Genomic DNA, 21,774 nt, shown 5'->3' with positions numbered 1-21,774 from the left:
GGCATATCTTCTTATGGCCCAGGTAACTTTTGGTTTTCTTGTTTAGATGTATTCTTTGGTAATTTAATAGATATGAAACAGCATCTTAAGTACTAAAATTTGTATGTCTTTATTTGGTAGTAGTAGTGAAATAGTCTCTTTTTTTCTCAAGGGCTGATATTTGTGGTTACTTACACTGCCTGCTAATATCCTCTGACAGGTATGTACCATATATACTTGAGTATAAGCTGACCCGAATATCAGCCGATGCACCTAATTTTACCACAAAAACTGCATTTAAAATGTGCTGAAAAATTTGGCTTATACACGAGTATATACGGTAGGTTAGGCATATCTTGGTATGTAGTTGATTATTGGTGAATTCTGAATCGACTGGTCTCATGTTGTAGCCATTTAGCTCTATCATAATTATTGTAGATATTGCTTCCATTTGTTATATCATTTTAATCTTAGATTTCTTAGTTTTTGTCTCATAAAAGCTTATTTTTCATAACTTGTTACTGTATATACTCGAGTCTAAGCCAACCCGAATATCCGCCGAGGCACCTAATTTTACCACAAAAACTGCATTAAAAATGTGCTGAAAAACGGCTTATACACGAGTATATACAGTATGTCACTTTGTTGTTTGACTTCTGTTTACTCATCACTGACTGTATCGTATTCATAGATGAGATAAACGTGGCACTTGATTTTCTCCAAAATATTTTGAATGCTTACCACTTCGTATATTTAGAATTATTCATATATATATATTTATTTTTCTTTATTTACTTCCATTTTAAAAATTTGATCATTGATTTTGATATTTCTGGTCTGTCTAACTTTATGTTTTTTCACTTCAACTATTAATATTCTTTTTTTTTTCAACTATTAATATTGGACAAGTGGTTTAAATATTTGAATCCTGGTTGTCTTGTCTAGTAGGGAGATGATACCACATTTCTCATAGGATAGTTTTGTAGATAAAATTATGTAAGTTAATGGATGTAAAAGTGCTTGATTGTATAATAGATGTTCAGTAATGTTGGTTTTCTTCCCTTCCCATTATAACTGGCCTGAAAGAGTGGTATAGGATATAGATCTTCCTTAATTGCCGCTGTTCATCTACCCTCCTCAAAATATCCATTGTTATTTTGGTCTCATTTTCAATAAGAAATTTCTTTGTACTTGAAAATTAATGTATATATTCTATAGATTTTGCAGCTCATGTTCCTGTTTTCTGTCATCCCCACTGTAGAAGTGGCCTGGTGGGAGCATCTTGACCATCTTGTCTCTGGTTTCATGAGGGGGACAGATAAGCACCATTAGGGCAGCCATGCCTGCTCTCTCTACCCTTTTTACCAAGTTGACACCGGCTGTCCCTGTCATGGCATGCCCTTCTCTGTTGGGTTCACCATATTCACAGTTTATTTGGACAATAATAGGTTACAGTGCAGTATTCAGATAGATTCAGGATCCAGTTTGTAAACCATACCCACAGCCAGACTTTTCTCTGGTCTTCAACCCCTTTGGTCTGGCTATTACCCTGATAACTACCGCTAAGTGTATGGGGGAGCCCCAACCTACCAGGAAGCGTCCCACCCAAAGGTGCATAGTTCTCTTGCTCTGTGAGCTGGCAAGCCCACCATACCATTTTGTGCCAGCCTCTTAGTGCTTCTCACCATCTTAACACCATCTCAGATATTGCAGCTGTCTGTCTTAACTCAGGGATCCCACGTCCAAAGGATGTACTCTTCTCTAATTTATTCTTCTTGGTAGTTAGGTTCTCCTCTCCATCCTCTGGGAAAGCTTACCTTAAACTTAGCAGGATGGCAAAACTGATAGATCCCTTTACTAGGCTGTCATCATGCCCCTTATTTATATGGTCCCAGCCCCACAAAGGTGCCATACAGCTTATTTATTCGCATTATTAATTAGCAAGCTGTCCAAGCCCTGGGTGGGCCTTAAGCACCTTAAGTGCATAATCCCACCCAATCATTTGGTGGGCCTTACAAGACCGTGGTGAGAAAAGCTGTATGAAAGAAATCCATTGCACTATACTTACCAACATTTACTACTAAGAAGCAAGAGACTACATAATCATTTCCCATATTTTGAAAGCTTCCTTAAACAGCTTTTCTTATTTTGCCTGCTAAAACCTCTTACTTTATACATTCAAATTTATTTTGAATAGTTATCTCTAGGCTTTGTGTTTGGTTCCTTAGTTGTTAAGACACTTGTTTCTGAATTCATTAGGAGGTCCCCTCTAAAGTAGAGCAGTTGTTGTGGAATTCTTCACGAATCAGTAGTCTTAAAGTCATTAGAAGTGGGTATTTGCTTTTTGTTTGCATTCTCCATCCAAGGCATATACATAATTAACGTTTGAAGATGCCTTGGTAAGCATTGGCTATCTGCTACTGTGAAGTACCAAAGTGATCACCTTTTAATAACAAACGTTAAGTGATAATAAACCACTTTGCAAATATTCTTCTTTAATCTACTGTTGTTTATTATTTATTGCTGTGATTTTTAAAAGTAAATGATAAGGATGCTGTCAGTTTCTCCCAGGGAAGTGTCTGTAGCTTTTTCTATAGTATGCATAAAAATTATTTGTAAGTATATATAAGGTTTGACAAGTAGTGGTAAATAGACTTCTAAAATGCAATTTGGCTGATCATCAAATTGATGTACTGCTTGTTTTCTAGGCAGGAGTGTATCAACAATAGTCAGTTAACCCCTGATTTCACTGTGCACATTTTGCTGCATGCAAGTTCCCCAGCAAGACTGGTCATCAGATTGTTTTGTTTTATTTAGACCCAACTCTTAAAGCTAATTAAAGATTATATATGAGGGGGCTTCAAAAAGTTCATGGAGAGTAGAATTTTAAAATAATGAAATTTTCTATAGACTTTTTGAAGCCTCCTCATATATTTTGTTTTTAACAATTTGACTTTCACTTTATGCTTTAAAATATATGTCCTTTTCTTTCTCTATTTGTTTTTAAAATTTCCCTTTCTATACCAAAAAGTTATAATGATATACTGAAGGAAGTTAAGTTCCTGCTTTGGATAATTTTTAGTAAGTAGTATATCGAAATTAGTACAAAACAAATTATGAGGTAGGACTCTAATTAGAATTTTGAAATAAAATATATCACTAACTAATTTCCTTCTAATTTCTAATGTTAAAAATAAAATTCGTTGCAGAAGGATTCTGCATATTCTTGAGCATATGAAATCACAATAGCATTAAATTTTCAAATCACACAAAGCTCTAATTTTTTTTTATTGTCAGTATTAGCAGGTAGGGAAAAGTGAAGTCTTAGGAAATACCACTTCTTTTGCCAGTTGTAAATTTTCTCAGATTTCTGTTCATGAAAACATACAGGTAATGACAAAAAAGATGGTAAAACTGTATTTAAAAACCAATAGGAAAAGGAGTAATTATCCAAATGCCCCAAAACTACTTAACCAAAAGATTAACTAGGAGCGTGTTTTTAATTGCATTGGCTACTTGGCTAAATTTTAATTCTCTTTGTTTTAATTACATTAAGAATCCACTTTGTACATTTCTGTCGTAGCCGTCGCATGGTTTGGTATTTAAAAGCTGAATCTGTAGAACAATGTCAGCATTTACTAATGGTAAAAATTATTTCAATTACATTAAGCTCTAGAACTAATAGATGGAAATGCGAGTAATATGATTAGTATATTTGTATACTTCTTATCAAGTGCTGGAGCACTGTTTTCTGTTATTCAGTAATTTCATATGATAACTAGTAAACATGATTTTTTTTATTAAAGCATGTACCTCTTGCAGAAAGTATTTTGAGATCTAATATGAAAAGTTGATAGACAACTACGAACTTGTGATAAATACTTGCATTTTTATATTTAGTTTTTTATATTTCAGGTTATTTCAATTATAAATTATTAGAAGGATGAAAAATACTCTTGATTTAAAAAGTAGATATATTAGATGCATGTTGTAATAGAATTATATTTACTGTAATTATTAAAATATCTTTCAATTAATAAATATAGTAGAGTGTACATTTGCCAGCTTCCCATAGATCACATTTTGCCGGTAAAATTCCAAAAGATTCTGTAATAAATCATTTTCTCTCAGTCTTTTGTTTTAAATTGATCAGTTAATATCAAGTCTGATTTTTAAAGTACGTTTCCCCCTAAATATAGAATTGTATTTGCCCTTTTCTATTGCGCTACATTGAGAAGCAAAGAAAATAAGAGTATAATTTTTGAGATGGAAACAACAGGAGCGTTTGTTTTCAAAGGAGAAGAAATATGAGAGGTAGCAACGGGTAAATTATTCCATTTTTTTCTTAAAATAACCTACTATAAAATTTATTAGTAACCTACTATAAATTTTATGTAACCTACTATAGAATTTAATCTCAATAAAAATAACAGACATCTATCATAAAATCAATACAATATTACCTTATTTTAAAAGTTAAAATTTAACAATTTGGTTTTGTATAGCTTGAGAATTTTATTGCCTTACTGTAATGTTTCTTGCCATTTAAGAAACATTAGTCAATATTTTAAAGCCTTTTTTAGTCAATATTTTAAAGCCTTATGTTCTCTAATGTTGTTCTGGATTTTTAATAAATTAACTCTTGTATTCAGAATCAAAATTAAAGCACTTGTGTCATCGAGCCTCCTTTTTTACAAGTCTCCTTTACCATTCTGTTACTCAGAGATGGATTATCTGTCCCCATATGGGGGAAATATTTATTCTTTCGCTCTTATCAAGAATCTGCGTAGGGGCTGCATTTTCTACAGTTGTAGCCCCTTATTAAAGAAAACATGGCATGTTTTCATTTTTTGTTTAGCTGAGAACTGGTCACCCCAAAATTCAACAGATGAGGTATTAAAAAGCATTGGGTTTTTCCTCTTATGTTTTCATACTGTTTTACTCTCTCCTATGGAAAGAGGCCATGTAAGTAATTATCCACATTTAGACAATAATAAGGTTTCAGTAAGTAAAGACGTTTCCGTTTAAAACCAAAATAATATAAGCTGGTAAAACACAAAAATGTTTTATCTTTCGCCTCGTGAGTTCGTTTCACGTCATGTTTATTGTGCTCTTTCGAGCAGAGCAAAACAAGCTCAGGAAAGGTGGTTCCTGTTACTGCTTCAGTTGTTGCGCGCCACTTCAGCAGCACTCGCATCTGCGTCATGTAGTCTGAGAGCTAGCTCGGCGTTGCGCTGTCTGTGTGAGCTGAGCTACACGTGAGCAATCAAGCCCTTCTGACCTTTATACTTTTTTCCCTTTGGATGCACTAGATCAGGGCAGGGAGTAAAACTGTTAGGCAGCTTTGCATCTAATTGTGTCCTTTCCACGTGTTTGCTTTCTTTCCCCATTTTGGACTTGGGGCTTTATAGTAAAATGTTGAATTGCGCCAAGAGACGGTATTGGAACTCGAGTAGTGGTACATTGACACAACGGAAGTTTTTCGTTTTCCTTTGCATGCTATTTATTTTCATTGCTTCTGCAATATGATTATATTTTTGCTGTTGCTTTATATGTTAATTTGGTTATCTTGGTGGTAGATACAAAGCATTAGAAGTCTCTTCCGTTTGGGAGAAAATCCTAAGTGTCATTTTTACTAAATAGGAATATAGAGTATTTTTCTCGTTGGTTTGTGTATCTCTCTCTTTCTCTCTCACCAGGTGGCGCATAGTAAGGTGGTCTTAACCAGAGTTTAGAATCTTATTTTTCTTTTTTCTTTCATCATTTAGAAGTCAGGACAGTATTCCTTTAACTCTGAATTTTAAGGTTTGTTTTGCTTATTTTCATTATTAAAATAGGTCAAGAAAAATAAGTTTTTCTTTAAATGATCACATATAGAAAGGTGGTTATTGTAAAAGTATTGTTAATATTCTACTTTGTCCTATTTAAAGTGATTTTGTGTCAGTTAACAGTTATATAAATGTTCCACTTTAAAGCAGGTTAGATTTTATCAAAGTTTACTGACATATTAAGCCAGTTTTTATCATTTTTAATGTAACTACTCCCTCCCCCAAAATTATCGTTATCTGCACATGGCTGTCAGTGTAGAATGTTTAATGCATTAGGTACTATAGTAACCGTGTTTTAAATACAGCACAAGTGGTTCCACGTGCTGGCCTTTGCAAGGTATTATAAAAGTCATGTGTGTACACCTATCTTCCCTTGGTGCAGCATATCAATTTTGAAAAGCCACATGCAGGTTTGAGATTTGGAGATTGGAACTCACGTAGAAAGCTTGGGGTAGCAAAATATTAAAAATTATTCTCTGATGGCCTCAATGATAATGCTTTAAGAGTACATAAAGCTTTGAATCTCCTCACCCCCTCCCATTTTTAAACAGATTGTGAAGACTGCCGAGAGAGACTTGCACTCCCTTCACATAAGCTTAAGAAGAGAGAAGAGTCCTCATGGAAGAAGAGCAAGATTTATCAGAACAACCAGTAAGTATTTCCTTTAACAATTTTAAGTCGGTTATAGGCAACCTAATCTTGAGAGATTGTAACTATTCCTCAGTTATACTGCAGATTTCAAGCAAAAATAAGGAAAAGACTCCTTAATACTTTTCTTCTAAGAAAAATCTTATGTTTTTTAATTAATATATTACTAGCTTAATTTTAAATTAAGGAGTCGGTTTAGAAAATTAAGTATAACAAAGTGAGCATTGTATGTGGAAATGCCTTTTTTTAAAAAGCAATGGTTAGTTTTATAGTTTTTAGAGTATAAGTGAGGAAATCTGTTTATCAGTATCAGCTACACTTTGAGTCATTTTTCTACCCAAAATGTCAGTATTATTTTTATCTGCATTGCTCTAATTGATTTAATTTTTTATAGAATAGTAATAACCAAGGAAAGTATCATTTGAACACTTAATTTTTTAATCACACAAGAGCCTAGAGACTAGACTGAATTCTTAATTTGTAATTTTAATGTGATAAATAGTAAACTTGTTTTAAATGTTCTCAAATGGTATAGGTTTAATGGCTTCTTATTTTTAAATTATTTTTTGTTTTGAATTTCTTTCTATGAAATAAGATAAATTTGCTGTGCTAAGTGGACCTCTTGCATTTTTTATTAAGAGAAAATATAGTGATAAATATCTGCTGATCTTTATGAAAATTCAACCCAGAAAATTTTGAATTCTGAAAGCAGGTAATAGGCTAAGTTCTCATAAAAGAATGGATACCAGCCTTTACTTAAATAATAAAGTCCTTAAACTATTCTAAATACGTTTCTTTAGACCAAGAAATGCATATTGTTGATTATTTTGCCATTTATTCTTTTAGCCCTTTCTGATGAGGTAAGTACAAAGTAGGAAGACCTAACCAACCGGAGAAAAGACCTTTCGAAACACTTGGAATGTCAGTCTTTTCCATGTGGAACATTGATCATCAGGTACTTGGTAGGGTTAAAAACTGCCCCCCACAGTGTTTATAAGCTTGTCGGAACTAATTATAGACAGTAAATATATCAAGGAAAACAATCTGTCATTGAGTTTTTAATGTAGTAAAACAAAGCTCTAGTTATAATTTCAGTGTTAACTATTGACTTACTCGTGTGTTGGCTTACTATTGATAGGGGCATTGTTGTTAGTTAATTCTGACCTGTTCACGGTGAGAATTGTGAAGCCGAACTGCCCGGCAAATTATCTTTTCTACTCTGCTTTATTCCCATGCCATTTTATACAACTCTTATAACGTGATATGTAAACCGGTTACTTTGATTGAGAGGAAGTAGAAAAATTAAAGTGCTTTAAGAATAGATTTTAGGATGATACAGGGCATCATTTCCTTATTAAATATTAAGAAATAGAATAGAGCAAATATCAGACTTTGAGGGGATCTGTAGTAGAGATCTACTGTAGTAGAAATCTGAAAAATGAATACAAAAATAGTCCTATCCTCAGTTGATAATGAAAAATAAAATCAAGATTTTTTAACCCCACTATTTACCTGTAAATAAGGTGAGGTGTTACATTAATTTAACTCCATCATCTCTTTTAGTCTTCCTTATTGAGTTGTCCCTTTTGTTTAGTTCATTGTTCACATTATAACATAAAGCCTAGTCTTGTGTCCTTTCTCTTTGTCTTTTTTGCCTTCAGATTTTACCCTTTGATGGCAGCATAGGTTCCTTATGCGATCACCACTATCTTTATACCAAATAAACCGTTATTTCCCCCATTGTTACACCTAGAAGCTGCATATGTTGTTATTCAAGTTGGAACTCTTTTGAAGAGTGAAAACGGGTGTTATCTCTTGGCTTTTAATCTAGACGTTCCCCAGGAAACATTTTTAACTCTTTTGTGACTGGTGGGATATATAATGCCCACTTAGGTTTTTCCCCCTCTGGGCTTTAGTGAGAAGCTGTCCTACTTTAAGTATGTGCTGCCATCTGGTGGGGACCTATGGAACTGGGTAAAACCTGAAGAAACTGGTCTCATCTTACCAACCAGATTTCATTGACCAACTAAGACACACATACCCGGGACATATGTGTCCCACTAATTATATCAAAATTCTTAACTCAAAAAAAATTTTTTTTTCATTTAAGTCAAAATGTCTTTCAATACTGAAATTATGTGGTTTCGATAAAAATTCAAAACAAAACAATTAAGTCTTTAAAGTGTTAAGAAACCCATTGTAGCTGTGGAAGGTGCTCTCAGAACTCAAGTTTTAAAAGGACATAATTTCATAGGAAAATAATTTAGTAGTGCAGCCCTGAAGGTGTCGTGGTTACGTGCTGGGTGGCTAATGAAAAGTTCAGCATTTTGAAACTACTATCTGATCCATGGGAGAGAAAGACTATGAGCTTTCTACCCTTTAAAGAGTTAAAGTCTCAGAAAACCACAGGGGCAGGTCTCACTTGTGCTATGGGGTCACTGTGAGTTGGAATCAACTTGATAGGGTGAGTTTGAGTTTTCACACCAGATTCAGCATTAGTAATTTACAGAGGTGGTAGAATAAATGGATCTTTTATTTTGTATGGTTCTCGAGTAGGGTTTTGAAAAATAAATTGATATTCAAAAATTTTGAAGAAAAATGAGTATATTTATAGGTTTAGTATTAAGGTAGCAGGTGGACATTGGGCCTCCACTCAAGTCCTCCCTCAACGCAAGAACACTTTGTTCTAATAACCCAACGATCTGTGATGCTTACCTTCCTGACATGATCGCCGAAGACAAAGCAAGTGCATAAGCAAATGTGAAGAAAGCTGATGGTGCCCGGTTATCAAAAGATATAGCATCTAGGGCCTTTTTGAAGATAAACAAGTGGCCATCTAGCTGAGAAGCCCACACAGAAGAAGCACATCAGCCTGTGTGATCACCAGGTGTCGATGGGATCAGGTATCAAGCATCAAAGAACAAAACATCATATCATTGTGAATGAGGGGGTATGGAGTGGGGACCCAAAGCCCATCTGTAGGCAACTGGACATCATCTTACAGAAGGGTCGCTGAGAGGAGACAAATCAGTCAGGGTGCAGTGTAGCAACAATGAAACATACAACTTTCATCTAGTTCTTTAATGCTTCCTCCCCCCCCACTATCATGATCCCAGTTCTACCTTACAAATCTGACTAGACCAGGGGATGTTACACCGGTACAGATAGGAACTGGAAACACAGGGAATCCAGGACAGATGATCCCCTCAGGACCAGTGGTGAGAGTAGAGATGCCGAGTGGGTGGAGGGAAGGTGAGGTAGAAAGGGGCAACTAATTACAAGGATCTACATATAACACCCCCCCCTGGAGGACGGACAACAGAAAAGTGGGTGAAGGGAGGCGTCGGACAGTGTAAGACATGACAAAATAATAATTTATAAACTATCAAGGGTTCGTGAGGTAGGGGGGCGGGGAGGGAGGGGAAAAAGGAGCTGATACCAGGGACTCAAGTAGAAAGCAAATGTGTTGAGAATAATAGTGGCAACAAATGCACAAATGTGCTTGACACGATGGATGGATGGATTGTGATAAGAGTTGTACAAGCGCCCGATAAAATGATTTTAAGAAAAATGAATAATACTTATCTGTAGACAGAAATGAATGGTGCATCCTATGAACGGTATGCCTTAGGCTGAGGTACAGAACAGGAATGCAGATTGGGAGACGGACTCAGAAAACAACCAAAGTGGTTTGAAAAGCTGTTATTTTGGGCTTAGTGAGAAAAAAGGAATGGAACAAATGGCAAAGAACTGGCTCAACCTCTAAATTGTTTTTATCTCTTTTATCAAACAGCATAGTCTTAACTGTGAAGCATATCTGAATTTTTTTTTAATTATGGCAAAATATATGTAACAAAATGTCTGTCATTTCATTGTTCTGTTGTTAGATGCCATCAAGTCCTGCACCATCTTCACAATTGTCCTCTGCCTGAGCCCACTGATAAAGCTACTGTGCTGCTCCATCTCCCTGAGGACCTTCCTCTTCCTCGCAGCCCTTCCAAACACCAGGCCCTTCTGTAGGCAATAGTCTTGCTACCTTCGCCTCTAAGTAGCGCTCTGGCCTACGTCTTCCAACACAGATAGGCTTGTCATTTTAGCAGTCCCTCGTACTTGCAGTCTTCGCCAGCACCGCAATTCAGATGCATCCATTCTTCTTCAGCCTTTTTCAGTGTCCAACGTTCACATACATATCATACTATGGGGACACCATAGCCTGGGTCAGGCACACCGTAGTCCTCAAAGTAACATCCTTGCTCTTCAGTATTTTAAAGCGGTCTTGCGTAGCAGATTTACCTAATGCAGTATGTCTTTTGATCTCTTGACTGCTGCTTCCATGAACTTTGTGGATCCAATTAAGATGAAATCCTTGACAACTTAACCATTTGTCCAGTTATGCTGATGCTACCTGCTGGCTCAGTTGGGAGGATGTTGGTCTTCCTTATATTGAGTCTTAATTCATAATGAAGGCTACAGCCCATAATCTCCATCAGCAAATGTCTCAAGTCCTCCTCACTTTCAGCAAGCAAGGTTGTGTCATCTGCATACCGTAGGTTGTTCATAAGCTTTTCTGTATGCCTGATGCTACATCCAGCTTCTTTAGTGATTTGTTCAGCACACAGAGTGAACAGGTATGGTGAGAGGATACAATGAAGTGTCCTGGAATTTCTATACTTCTCAAGGTTACCCACAATTTATTAAGGTCCACACTGTAACGCCTTCGCACAGTCAATGAAACACAGGTAAATGACTTTCTGGTGTTCTTTTTCAGCTTAGAGCCATCCAACATCAGCAGTGACATCCCTGAGTTCCTCTGTTGAGTCCAGCCTGAACTTCTGGCAGTTCCCTGTCAATGTGCCATTGTAACAGTTGTTGGATGATCTTAAGCAAAATTTTACTTCTGTGCAATATTAATGATATAGTTCTATAGTTTGAGCATTTTGTTGGGTCATCTTTCTTCGTAATTGGTACAAATATATTTTCCAAGTAACTGTCCTCTAAATTTCCTGCCATTGCTAAGTAAGTACTTCCAGTGTTTCTTCAGCTTACTGAAACACTTCGATTCCCGGAGCCTTGTTTTTTGGCTAATGCATTCAGTGCAGTTTGAACTTCTTCCTTCAGCACCACCGGTTCTTGCTCATAGGCCACCTCCTGACATGGTGGATTGGCGACTGCGTCTTTTTGGATCAGGGACTCTGCGTTCTTTCTGTCTCTTCTTGATGCTTCATGCATCATTCAGTATTTTGCCTATGGAATCTTTCCAAATTGCAGTTCGGGGCTTGAACTTTTTCTTGAGTTCTTTCAGGTTCAGATATGCTGAGCGTGTTCCCCTCTGTTGGTTTTCTAATTCTAACCTTGCACGTTTTGTTATAATATTTGTCTTTGTCTTCTTGAGCTGTCCTTTGAAATTTTCTGTTCAGCTCCTTGACTTCATCCTTTCCTCTGTTTGCTTTAGCTACCATGTGATTAAGAACAAGTTTCCGAGTCTCTTCTGACATTCACCTTGACCTTTTTTCCTGATCTTTTCTTTCTTTCCTGTCTTTTTAATAACTTCGTTTTCACAAATGATGATCTTGATGGCCTCCCATGGCTCATCAGGTCATCTGTCATTGGTGTTCAATGCATCAAATCTGTTCATGAACACATTCTCAAAATTTAAGTGGGATAGACTTACAGTCATATTTTGACTCTTGTGGACTTGTTTTAATTTTCTTTAGCTTTTTTCTGAACTTGCATATGAGCATTAATAAACTTTATGCATTTAATCTCTAGACAGTTCATATAAGTAGAACATACAGTATTTGTTTGTTTCATTCAGCATAATGTTTTCTTTCCCTTTTTTTAAAGCATCTGTATTGTACCATGTCCCAGAGCTTCATTTTTCTTTATTGATGAACAATACTGCATTATGTGTGTATACCACATTTTATTTGTCCATTCATCTCTTCATGGGCATTTGAGCAGTCTCGCCTTTTGGCTATCTTGAATAGCGGTGCTGTGATGAGCATTGGTGTACAAGTGTCTGTTGTTTGCTTCCCTGCTGTAGATCTTTGGGGTCTACACCTGGGATTAGAAATGCTAGGACAGGGGCAAATGAGGAACTGATAGCATTGATGAGTGTATAACTCCACTCGATGGGATTGAACAACAAAATTGTATGTGAATGGATATAATGGATTGTGTAAGAGATGTCATTAAAACTATTAAAATAACAATACAGGGGAGACACCTAGCAAACAAACAAATTAAAAAATATATCGTAGACAAAAGGTAAAAAGAAGTGCTAGGCCATAATGGAAATTCCATGTTTAACTTTTTGAGGGACTTCCAGACCTTTCGATAGTACCTATGCCAGTTTATACTCCCACCAGCAGTGGATGGGTCCATTTTCTCCACATCCCCACCAATGCCTGCTATTTGTTTTTCTGACAGCCATCATCCTACTGGGTATGAAATGGTATCTCACTGGCTTTGATTTAATTTATTCTGCCAGAAGAATAATTTCAGTTTACATTCCTAGTTCTCGTCTACAGTAAGCCTAATGACTTACTCCAAATTAATATACTCCATCCTGGTTAACATTTTACCATGCCTGAAATCCAATGTTTTCATTTAAAAAATAAGAAAAAAGTTTCATGTAAATCTAAGTCTAAAATACACTCAAACCAGCCTCACTGCCACAGTTGATTCCGACTCACAGTGACCCTCTAGGATAGATGAGGACTGCCCCATAGGGTTTCTAAGACTAATTTTTACAGAACCATACTGCCACATCCTTCCCCCGCAGAATGGCTGGTGGGTAGGTTTGAACTGCCAACCTTTTGGTATACAGTCGAGCGCTTTAACCACTGTGCCACCAGGGATTCTATGATAAATTATAAGCCAAGATCAAACCGTCTATTCCAACTCATAGTGACCCTATAGGATAGCGTGGACTTTTTATGGTTTCTGAGACTGTAATAGTAAATCTTTGTAGGCACGGGCACCCTCGTCTTTCTCTTGTGGAGCAGCTGGTGTATTTGAACTACCAACCTTGTGGTTAGCAGCCCAGTGCCTAACCCATAGCACGACCACGGTTTCTTATTCCAAAATACAGCAAAGGTTAATTAAATAAAGCTAAGCAAAGCAAAATGAAACAATAAGTTACCCTGCCATTTACATATGCTAGATGATTTCAAAAATGGATCATTGCATTGGTACCTTTGTGTATATTTTTTCAGGTGAAAAAAGTCAAGATGCAGGAATCAGGAGAGCAAACTTTAAGGTATGTAAACTGGAACTTCTTTTTAATGATCAACTTAATTCCCCCCAGCCCCCCAAACTCTTTAATATATGGACATGATGGCCCTGCTCTTATTTCTTTCCATCAGCCTTTATATTTTGAAATTATTTGATTTAAGATAAAAAGTTTCCCTTAACATTTATGTACTGATTATTGACAGGAATTCTGTTGAATTAGAATGAGGTATTTACAAGGTTCACTTTATGTAGTTTGTGTACTTTTGTATACTTTCCCCCCCCCTCATTTATGTTATTTTAGAGCAGCAGTTCTCAACTTGTGGGTCGTGACCCTTTTGGGGGTCAAACAACCCTTTCACAGGGTTGTGGATTCATAACAGTAGCAAAATTACAGTTATAAAGTAGCAACAAAAAATAATTTTATGGTTGGGGGGATCAGTACAACATGAGGGACTGTATTAAAGGGTCCCAGCATTAGGAAGGTTGAGAACCACTGTTTTAGAGCATACTTTTTTTCATGATACACAGTGTTGAGCAAGGTTTATATTTACCATATATACTCGAGTATAAGCCGACCCGAATATCAGCCAAAGCACCTACTTTTACCACAAAAACGGCATTTTAAAATATGCTGGAAAACTCGGCTTATACATATACGGTATGTCTCTAAAAATTTTATACAGTCTCCCAACTTTCCACAGGAGTTCCATTCCTATGCCCCTTTGTAATTCTTTCATAAGTCAGTTATCAGTTCTGACGTAATTAAATACTTCACTTTTTTTTTTTTTGGTAAGAATTTCTGGTAGAGTAGCAGGTTAAGCATTGGGCTGCTAACTGCAAGGTTGACCATTCAAACTCGCCACCTGCTCTACAGGAGAAAGATGAGGCGGACTGCTTCTATAAGATATGTAGTTTCTTTTTTTCTTTCTTGATAGTTTAATGTTACATTTGCAGCACAAATAAGGCACAATACATGAAGATACACAGTTTCATTTACTCTGTGCAGGGTCACTGTGAGTCAGAATTGACTCAATTGCAGTGGTTTGTTTTTTTCACTTCCTTAAATTTTTTTATTTTCTTGTTTTGAGAATATACGTAGTGAAACATACACCAGCTCAACAGTTTCAGCGTGTGCATTTTAAAGACATTGGTTACCTTCTTCAAGATGTGCAACCATTCTCGCCCCATTTGTTGAATTTTCCTCACGTTAATGCAGATCTAATACACACACGTCTTTCTCATCTTTTGACTTGCTGTTGTCAATTTGATGTCATATAAATAATTTTTAAAGTAGCATAACCCTCAAGGTAGACCTTTTTTTCCTAAACTATTGTTCATTTTAAGAAGGCTTCAGGAAACATTTTTGGTTTAAGATTTAAAGATGATCTCTGGGAAATAGTTGTAGGGGCTCATACAATATTCATGGCACTAGGAATCCTAGATAATTGCGACTTTGAAATTCTGTTCCTCGGTTTCCCCATTTGACTGGGACTCTTCTTTGGACTCTGATCAAAATGCTCAATAGCGGCAGACAAACACCGTCGAGTTCTTTGGAGCTCGTGGCAAAGGAGGCAGTTGGCCACACATTCCATAGCCCCTCCTGGTTTGGGCTCTCCTCCTTCCCCTCATGTTTCAGTTGAACAGCAACCAATTGTTGAGACTTGGAGAGCAGCTTGCAAGCTTCTAAGACGCCAGGCACTATGCAGTGAATTAGAGAGTAGAATAGCACACATTCTCCAGGCACTTGTAATGTGATGCTCTAGTTCAGCTTCATGTCCTTCCTCTGGGAATTGTGTTTGAGCAGGTGTGGACATTTAAAATATACCGGGAAGGCAAAAATATTGATAGTATATGTTTATATATTTTGTTTTTTGTTTATATATTTATAAATATATTTGCATTTAAAAATATATTTATATATTTTTGTTCATTCGTTTTCTGGTACTATATTTAATGCTGGAGGCCAGTTCAGAAATGTTATATGTGATTTAAGAATTTTGGCCTGATGTGTTCTTTTTATATAATTAACACTTCATTTAAATTTTTTGCTGTTGATTAATTCTTAACTTTGATTAATCAGTCTTATTTCCCCAGATAGATCAAGCACCTCCTTCAGTGTCTTCCTCTTCTCCCTAGAGTGTAAAGGAGCAAAGCAAGCTTCTTTCCAGGGAGCATGAATGTGGAGTTGCTTTGACTGATGCGAAATATGAACCATGCCTAGCCTGTCTGACTTGTTTAAAAATTGGAATTAAAGACAGATTTAAGAAGAGAAATCATTTGCAATCCAGAGACTGCCTGTACTGGTAGTTGAGGAAATAACAGAGTGGAGTGGATGGTAGAAGGAAAAGGAGGCTTTTGTGAGGGACAAAAGAATAATCATAGTCCATGATGAGTGAGGATCTTCTCGTTGTCCAAGTATCCACTGTAATCATTTATTTTCCAATTTACATTCCGTTCTCTAAATTCTCTTCATTCTCCTTATAAGTTAAAAAAAGGATGTTGCATAGTCTATAATATATAATTAAGCTATTTTGGGGGAAGGAAGAAATTCATTGGCATGAACCATTTCAAGGGTTTAGAGCCCCTGTTTGCTAGCAACTGTAAGTTGCAAAAACTTATTAAGTGATTCTGATTTGTAGTAGATTGAGAACCACTTGTCTGAACTCATCTGCCTGTTTTTCTGTGGGATTTTGGAAACAAAGTGAGAGAACAGCATTTTAAGTGTTGTGTAATTTTTCTTTTACCATATGGTCTTTGAAGAAAATCTGATTTGCCTGTGACTTACCTACAGTTCCTGAGATCGTAAAACTGAAGGAGTCTGTCAGTACAACCAGGAGCAGCAGAAGGCTGAGGGTACTGCCCTTGGACCTTTTCAAGTAGCTGCTGAAAATAAAAAATATAAAGAAGCTGTACCTTACCTTTTATGTATCACGAGAAAGTGGGTTTAATCTAATCACTTTTAACAACGCAGCAAATCAGCCAGGGGCTAATATATTCATGTTGGTTCTCCCAGTCAGGTGAGCAACCCGGAAGTCAGTGATCAGAAACCGGGAGCTTCAAGCCTTGCCTCAAGCCTTCCCTTGTCTGAGGAAAGTAAGTACTACCTCTTTGCAGACGTAGTTGCCCATACAGGTATTCCTAGAACCAGGCAATGCTATTCCTTTTTAATTGGTTTTCACTGGTTCCCTTTTTTGTCCCAAAATTTCCAGAAGGTTTTCCTGCCCTTATGTGTATTTTCATCTTGTTCTTTCCTGTTAGTTTTACTGACTTAGAGCTGAGGAACAGAATCACATGGATTCTGCTAACTCAAGGAATCACATTGGGTGATTTTATTGTTGTTTTGAGATTGGAAGACAATAATGCCTTTCTCAAAATTAGAAATGTTTATGATAATTACCCAGTTATTCCACTTGTGATTCTAAACAAGGAAAGCAGTCCTCTGAGAAGCCAAGATTGATAGTAGGCCCGGAGATCGATCCACCTCTAGATAGCATGCTCTCCACTTGCCCAGCCTCACTCTCCTAGAGAACATTCACTATAGTCCCCCATTAGACACAGGTTTCTAGACTAAAACAGTCTTCTCTTGTGAAGACATCAAGCATATCCACTTACTCTGTCAAATTGTTACACAGGACAAATAGTACTTCCTGAAATTAAATCACTGTGCCCTTCCGTATTTTACTACACACTTTCAAAGAATTGAATTGTGTAGGACACTTACAAAAGGGGGAGGGGTAGAGCAGTTGGTGTTGGGGAAAAGTTATTTTTTATTTTTAAGACAATTATTCTTAACCTTATTTACACTTCCAGTTAGTTAAACTCAAAATCCATTTGCAGGATCTACACACAGATTAAGCTTCTGGTGAATCCCTTCTGACCACAGTCAAGGGATGTAAACAGCCTTGTTATCAGACAGAGTATTGTACGATTATAGTTAGGATTAAAGTGACCAGATTTTAACATTGGTAAAGCGGGGCACCATTGATAAAACTTGTATCCTGGCGAAATAGCCACATGGCACCCGTATACCCCAGCTTGTCATGCATTCTTCCCCGCTGCAGGATGCGGGAAAAAATTATTAAAAATCGGGACTGTCCCGCCAAAAGTGGAACGTCTGGTCACCTTAGCCATTAGAATATACCATCTTATTTGATCCCCCTTTTGACCCATTTATAAATTTATACCATTTAAGGGTAAAAAAAAGTGAAAGGGAAATACACATGCATTAAGCCTCCAGAGAATTCCCTGTGAACATAGGCCGGCGATGTGACCAGCCTTGCTGTCGCCGTCATGCAGAGTGCGTTGGAAAGTGGATTGTGGCAGATGTAGTTAGGTTAAAATTGAACATTTGAGCTCCCTTTTGACCCATTTTAAAGTTGTTTTCGTTTTTGATATTTTCTGCTTTTAAATGGAAGGTTTTTTCCTATTTTATTTTGTTGTTGTTAACTCTTTTGTTTCTTTGTTTTTGTGTTCTTCAGTGTTATGAAATCCAGGCTGGGTGAATCTATAGTATCGTAACTGGGTTAATAATTTCTTAGGGATATGGTTCAGGAGGTTGTTGGGAAATGGGAAGTTAATAGCAAGGGGTACAAGAAAGAAGAAAATGTTCTGAAATTGTTTGTGCAACTCTTGTTAATATGATTGAACTGTTGAATTATATGATATGTGGGTTATGTCCCAATAAAGCCGTTTTATTTTATTTTCAAAGCAGGTATCAGTTTTTGGTTTCTTCCCTCCTATTATTTGGGTGGTTTGTTTTTGTTTAAGATATAATTGTTCTGTATATTATTTTCTTAAAGGGATTCTATTCCAGTGGTTCTCAAACCTTTTTAGCACTCGTGAAAGTCATCTGGATGCTTACCTCAGACTCAACTCTGAATCAGTCTGCTCTTAAAAGATGTCTTCTTCTCTGTCCGTGCTCTTCTTCTGGGGATTTCAACAGTGTAGATGCCTGTTATCTTCATTTCCCTTTCTCAGCAGAGGTTACATGACTCTTCATGATAGTGAAGGTGCCCTGGTGGTCCCCTGTTGGGCTATGATCCCTATAATTGGGAGTCTGAAACCGCCAGCAGCTCCTTGGTACCCCATGAACAGTTATGGTCTTGCAAACCCGCAGGGGTGTCTGTGAGTCAGCATTGACTTGACGGTAGTGAGCTTGGGTTTTTGTGTGTTTACTGTTATAATTGGTAGGAGCCCTGGTGATGCTCTCAGGTATGTGTTGGGTCTCTAGAGGCATACTCGATGGCAGTGGGTTTTTGCTTTATTATAATTACTACATTACAAGTACCCTTAATAACTTTGCTGTTTGCACTCCCCTTGCTAAAACTATTTTAACCTAACTCTAGCTTTTCCATAAGCTAAACACTATGGAGGAAATTACATAACTAGCTGACTAGTTACATCTTTATCATAAGCATCTGGGTATTCAATAGGCCTTGGAAATTCTATTACATTTTTATAATGAACTTTGCCTTTGAATATTTCACACCACCTCTGTTGTCCAAGCACCCATATCCCCTCAACAGCTGCCACATAGGAAATTCTCTTTACCCACCAGTACCAAGTCATCAAAACTATTCACACTTCATTGTTTCTTTTTTTGAATACAAAACAAAGTTTGTGGGAAAGTTCCGTTATGCTTTGATTCCATTTTTCCATGAGCCTTTTAAAATCTCTTGGAGTGTGTTCTTGTTTTTGTCAAAGACCTGAGTGCCTTTTCTTTGTCCTCCATGTCATTATATCGTCTTACCTTCTCCAAAGGCACCACCTCAGCACATCATCACTTTCTCCTTCCCTTGAGAACCTTTTCATCTGTCCAGAGACATGCGTGAGTCTAGGCCCTGCCATGTTAAATGAAACAATCCCCCACTGTTACAGACAGTGTTCTCTGCAGAGTCTTCCTCACAGGTCCCCTCCCCCCGGCCCTCCCAAGTGTGACTTCTGTCCCACCATTCCCGTGAAAGCGCCTCGGGTCATCAGTGACTCTGATGTGACCACTTCAAGCAGATATTTCTCTCCTCATAATCTGCCTTTCACCACTTTTCCTTTCAACTGTCTATTTATGGCCCCGTTTTCTGTCTAAACTCTGAATGTTGCTTAAACCTCAAAGCTTGGTTCTAGGCCACCATCTTTCCTTTTTGTATATCCTCTTGTTCATTACAAAACATTCTCCTCGTCACCAAATCAAAACCTATAGGGTTTCCAAAGCTATACCTTTTTACAGAAAGCGCTGTCTATTTCCAGTGAAGTGGCTAGTGGGTTTGAACCACGGACCTTTTGGGTTTACAACTTGAGTACTCAACCACTGCACCACCAGATCTTCATAACACATTTTAAGTATATATAGTTTATATTTCCACTCTGACTTCTCCACTACATTCCTGATTTGTGTATCCAACCGCCCATTAGAAATCTCCATTTGTGTGTCTGAAAGGACAGTCAGCCGTTTCCAGACAGGAAGTCTGAAATAAAGCTTTTGATTCTCCTGTTGTCGTTGTTGGGTTCAGTCTAGTTGATTCTGATGGATGGTGACCACATGTTGTAGAGGTTAGAACTGGCCCCTGGGGTTTCTAAGCAGTAATCTTGATGATAGTCGATGGCCACATCTCTCTCCCACAGAACTGTTGGAGAACTTCCAACCCTTAACCTTTCAGATTCTCTTAAACACCATCCGCTCTGCTCTTCCAGACTTCCTCATCGCAGAGAGTACGTACAGTAGGATGACTCTCCCTCTAGTGGCTCCAGCTCAAAACCTGGAATTCATACCGCATTCCTATTTTCCTCATTCCCTACCTTCAGATCCATCAGAATGTCCTGTCAGTTTTGTGTTCAGAACTTATCTCAGGTCTCCACTACTCCTACTCTACTCTGAGTCAGTATACTATTTGAACCTCTGATTGTATCATAGGACATAGCTTTATAATCCTTTCAGGGTTCCCCCATACTGCAAGATAACAAGGCTCAGTCATTCTCTACAGATGTAAAAATTGGCTTAAATTTCCCAGGTCGTTTTCCAAATCTCTTCTAGTATTACATTAAAGTGGTGAAGGAATGGGGTTTGGGTTTTGAAAGTGCATGTCAGCAAAGACGAAACCATCATCCATAATTCAAATGAACTTCCTGTGCATTCTTTGTGAAAGATGTAAACACTTTAAATCTAAATGAAATCTCATTCATTTTTATCAATAATTGTAGCTGAATATAATCTATGCGCTTTTAATAAATTTTTAAGAGTTTGAACAATAGCATTGGGCAAACATCTATGATAAACGTAAGTATTGCTTTGTCTCACTGTTGAATATGAACTGATCTCATTTGCTCTTGACCAAGACATCTTTTTTTTTTGCTTAGGAGCTCTTTCAAGGAACTCAGCTAGATGTGAAGTTAGTTGGTTTACCCCTAACCCACTGAAAACCCAATATTGATTCTATTCCACTCCTAGTGACCCTATTTATGGTTTCAGGGGCTGTAAATCTTTACAAGAACAGAGGCCCTCTTCTGATCGACTGGTTGGCTTGAACTATGACCTTGCCTTTAACGGCCCCACCTGACAGAGCCACCAGAGCTCCTAGTGCCTCCTGCTCACCGTAGAGTGGGCTCTTTTAGCCATGTTGAAAGGAGTGCTTGAACAATTCAGAGGTCTCATGCAAACTCAATATGATGTCTTGCTCTACATGTGGACCGAAAAAATGCCCAATGAGTGGCATCCTGCCGCCTTTCCAACGTGGAGCAAGTATTTACCGCACATATCCCAGATGCAGTCCTGAGAGGCAAGCCTCCTAGGAGCTGTTCTAACTGAAATCACGGCTGTCAAGAGGGCTCCTGGCTGGGAAAGTCCTATTTACTTGATGGTTTGTCAGAACCCCGTATTATTTCCTCTGCTTTGCCAAATCTAAGCAAAGCCTTTACTACAAAGCTTAAGTAGTGGAATAAAATTGTGTTTGTATCTCTTATGATATTGATTATACACAGCAGTAGCCGCGGCTTTCTAACAAGGTGTGGTGCTATCCCCAAGTCTGTCTTCCTGCAAATCATTCTTACAGCCTTTATTTACAATATAGTACGTACCCAAAGGATGAATAAG

The 21,774-nt window shown here is 37.3% G+C and overlaps 1 protein-coding gene across 4 annotated transcripts in view; it reads left to right on the top strand.

Annotated features, from left to right (window-relative positions):
- The window catches only part of EYA3 (EYA transcriptional coactivator and phosphatase 3), a 92,863-nt gene that overhangs the window by 27,617 nt on the left and 43,472 nt on the right, over window positions 1-21,774 (top strand). For 2 of the 4 annotated variants that reach the window (XM_075553073.1, XM_075553060.1), the window contains exons 2-4: window positions 6,359-6,458; window positions 13,673-13,716; window positions 16,705-16,784. In XM_075553073.1, coding sequence (XP_075409188.1) covers window positions 6,426-6,458; window positions 13,673-13,716; window positions 16,705-16,784 — 157 coding nt within the window. In that variant the 5' untranslated portion in view covers window positions 6,359-6,425. The remainder of the gene's footprint in view (window positions 1-6,358; window positions 6,459-13,672; window positions 13,717-16,704; window positions 16,785-21,774) is intronic. The other 2 variants (XM_075553067.1, XM_075553052.1) reach the window with 1 other exon arrangement.

This window comes from Tenrec ecaudatus, chromosome 1 (genome assembly GCF_050624435.1).
Source record: "Tenrec ecaudatus isolate mTenEca1 chromosome 1, mTenEca1.hap1, whole genome shotgun sequence".
Lineage (NCBI taxonomy): Eukaryota > Metazoa > Chordata > Mammalia > Afrosoricida > Tenrecidae > Tenrec > Tenrec ecaudatus.
The sequence above is the reverse complement of the archived record's forward strand: the minus strand, read 5'-3'. Positions and strand labels throughout refer to the sequence as shown.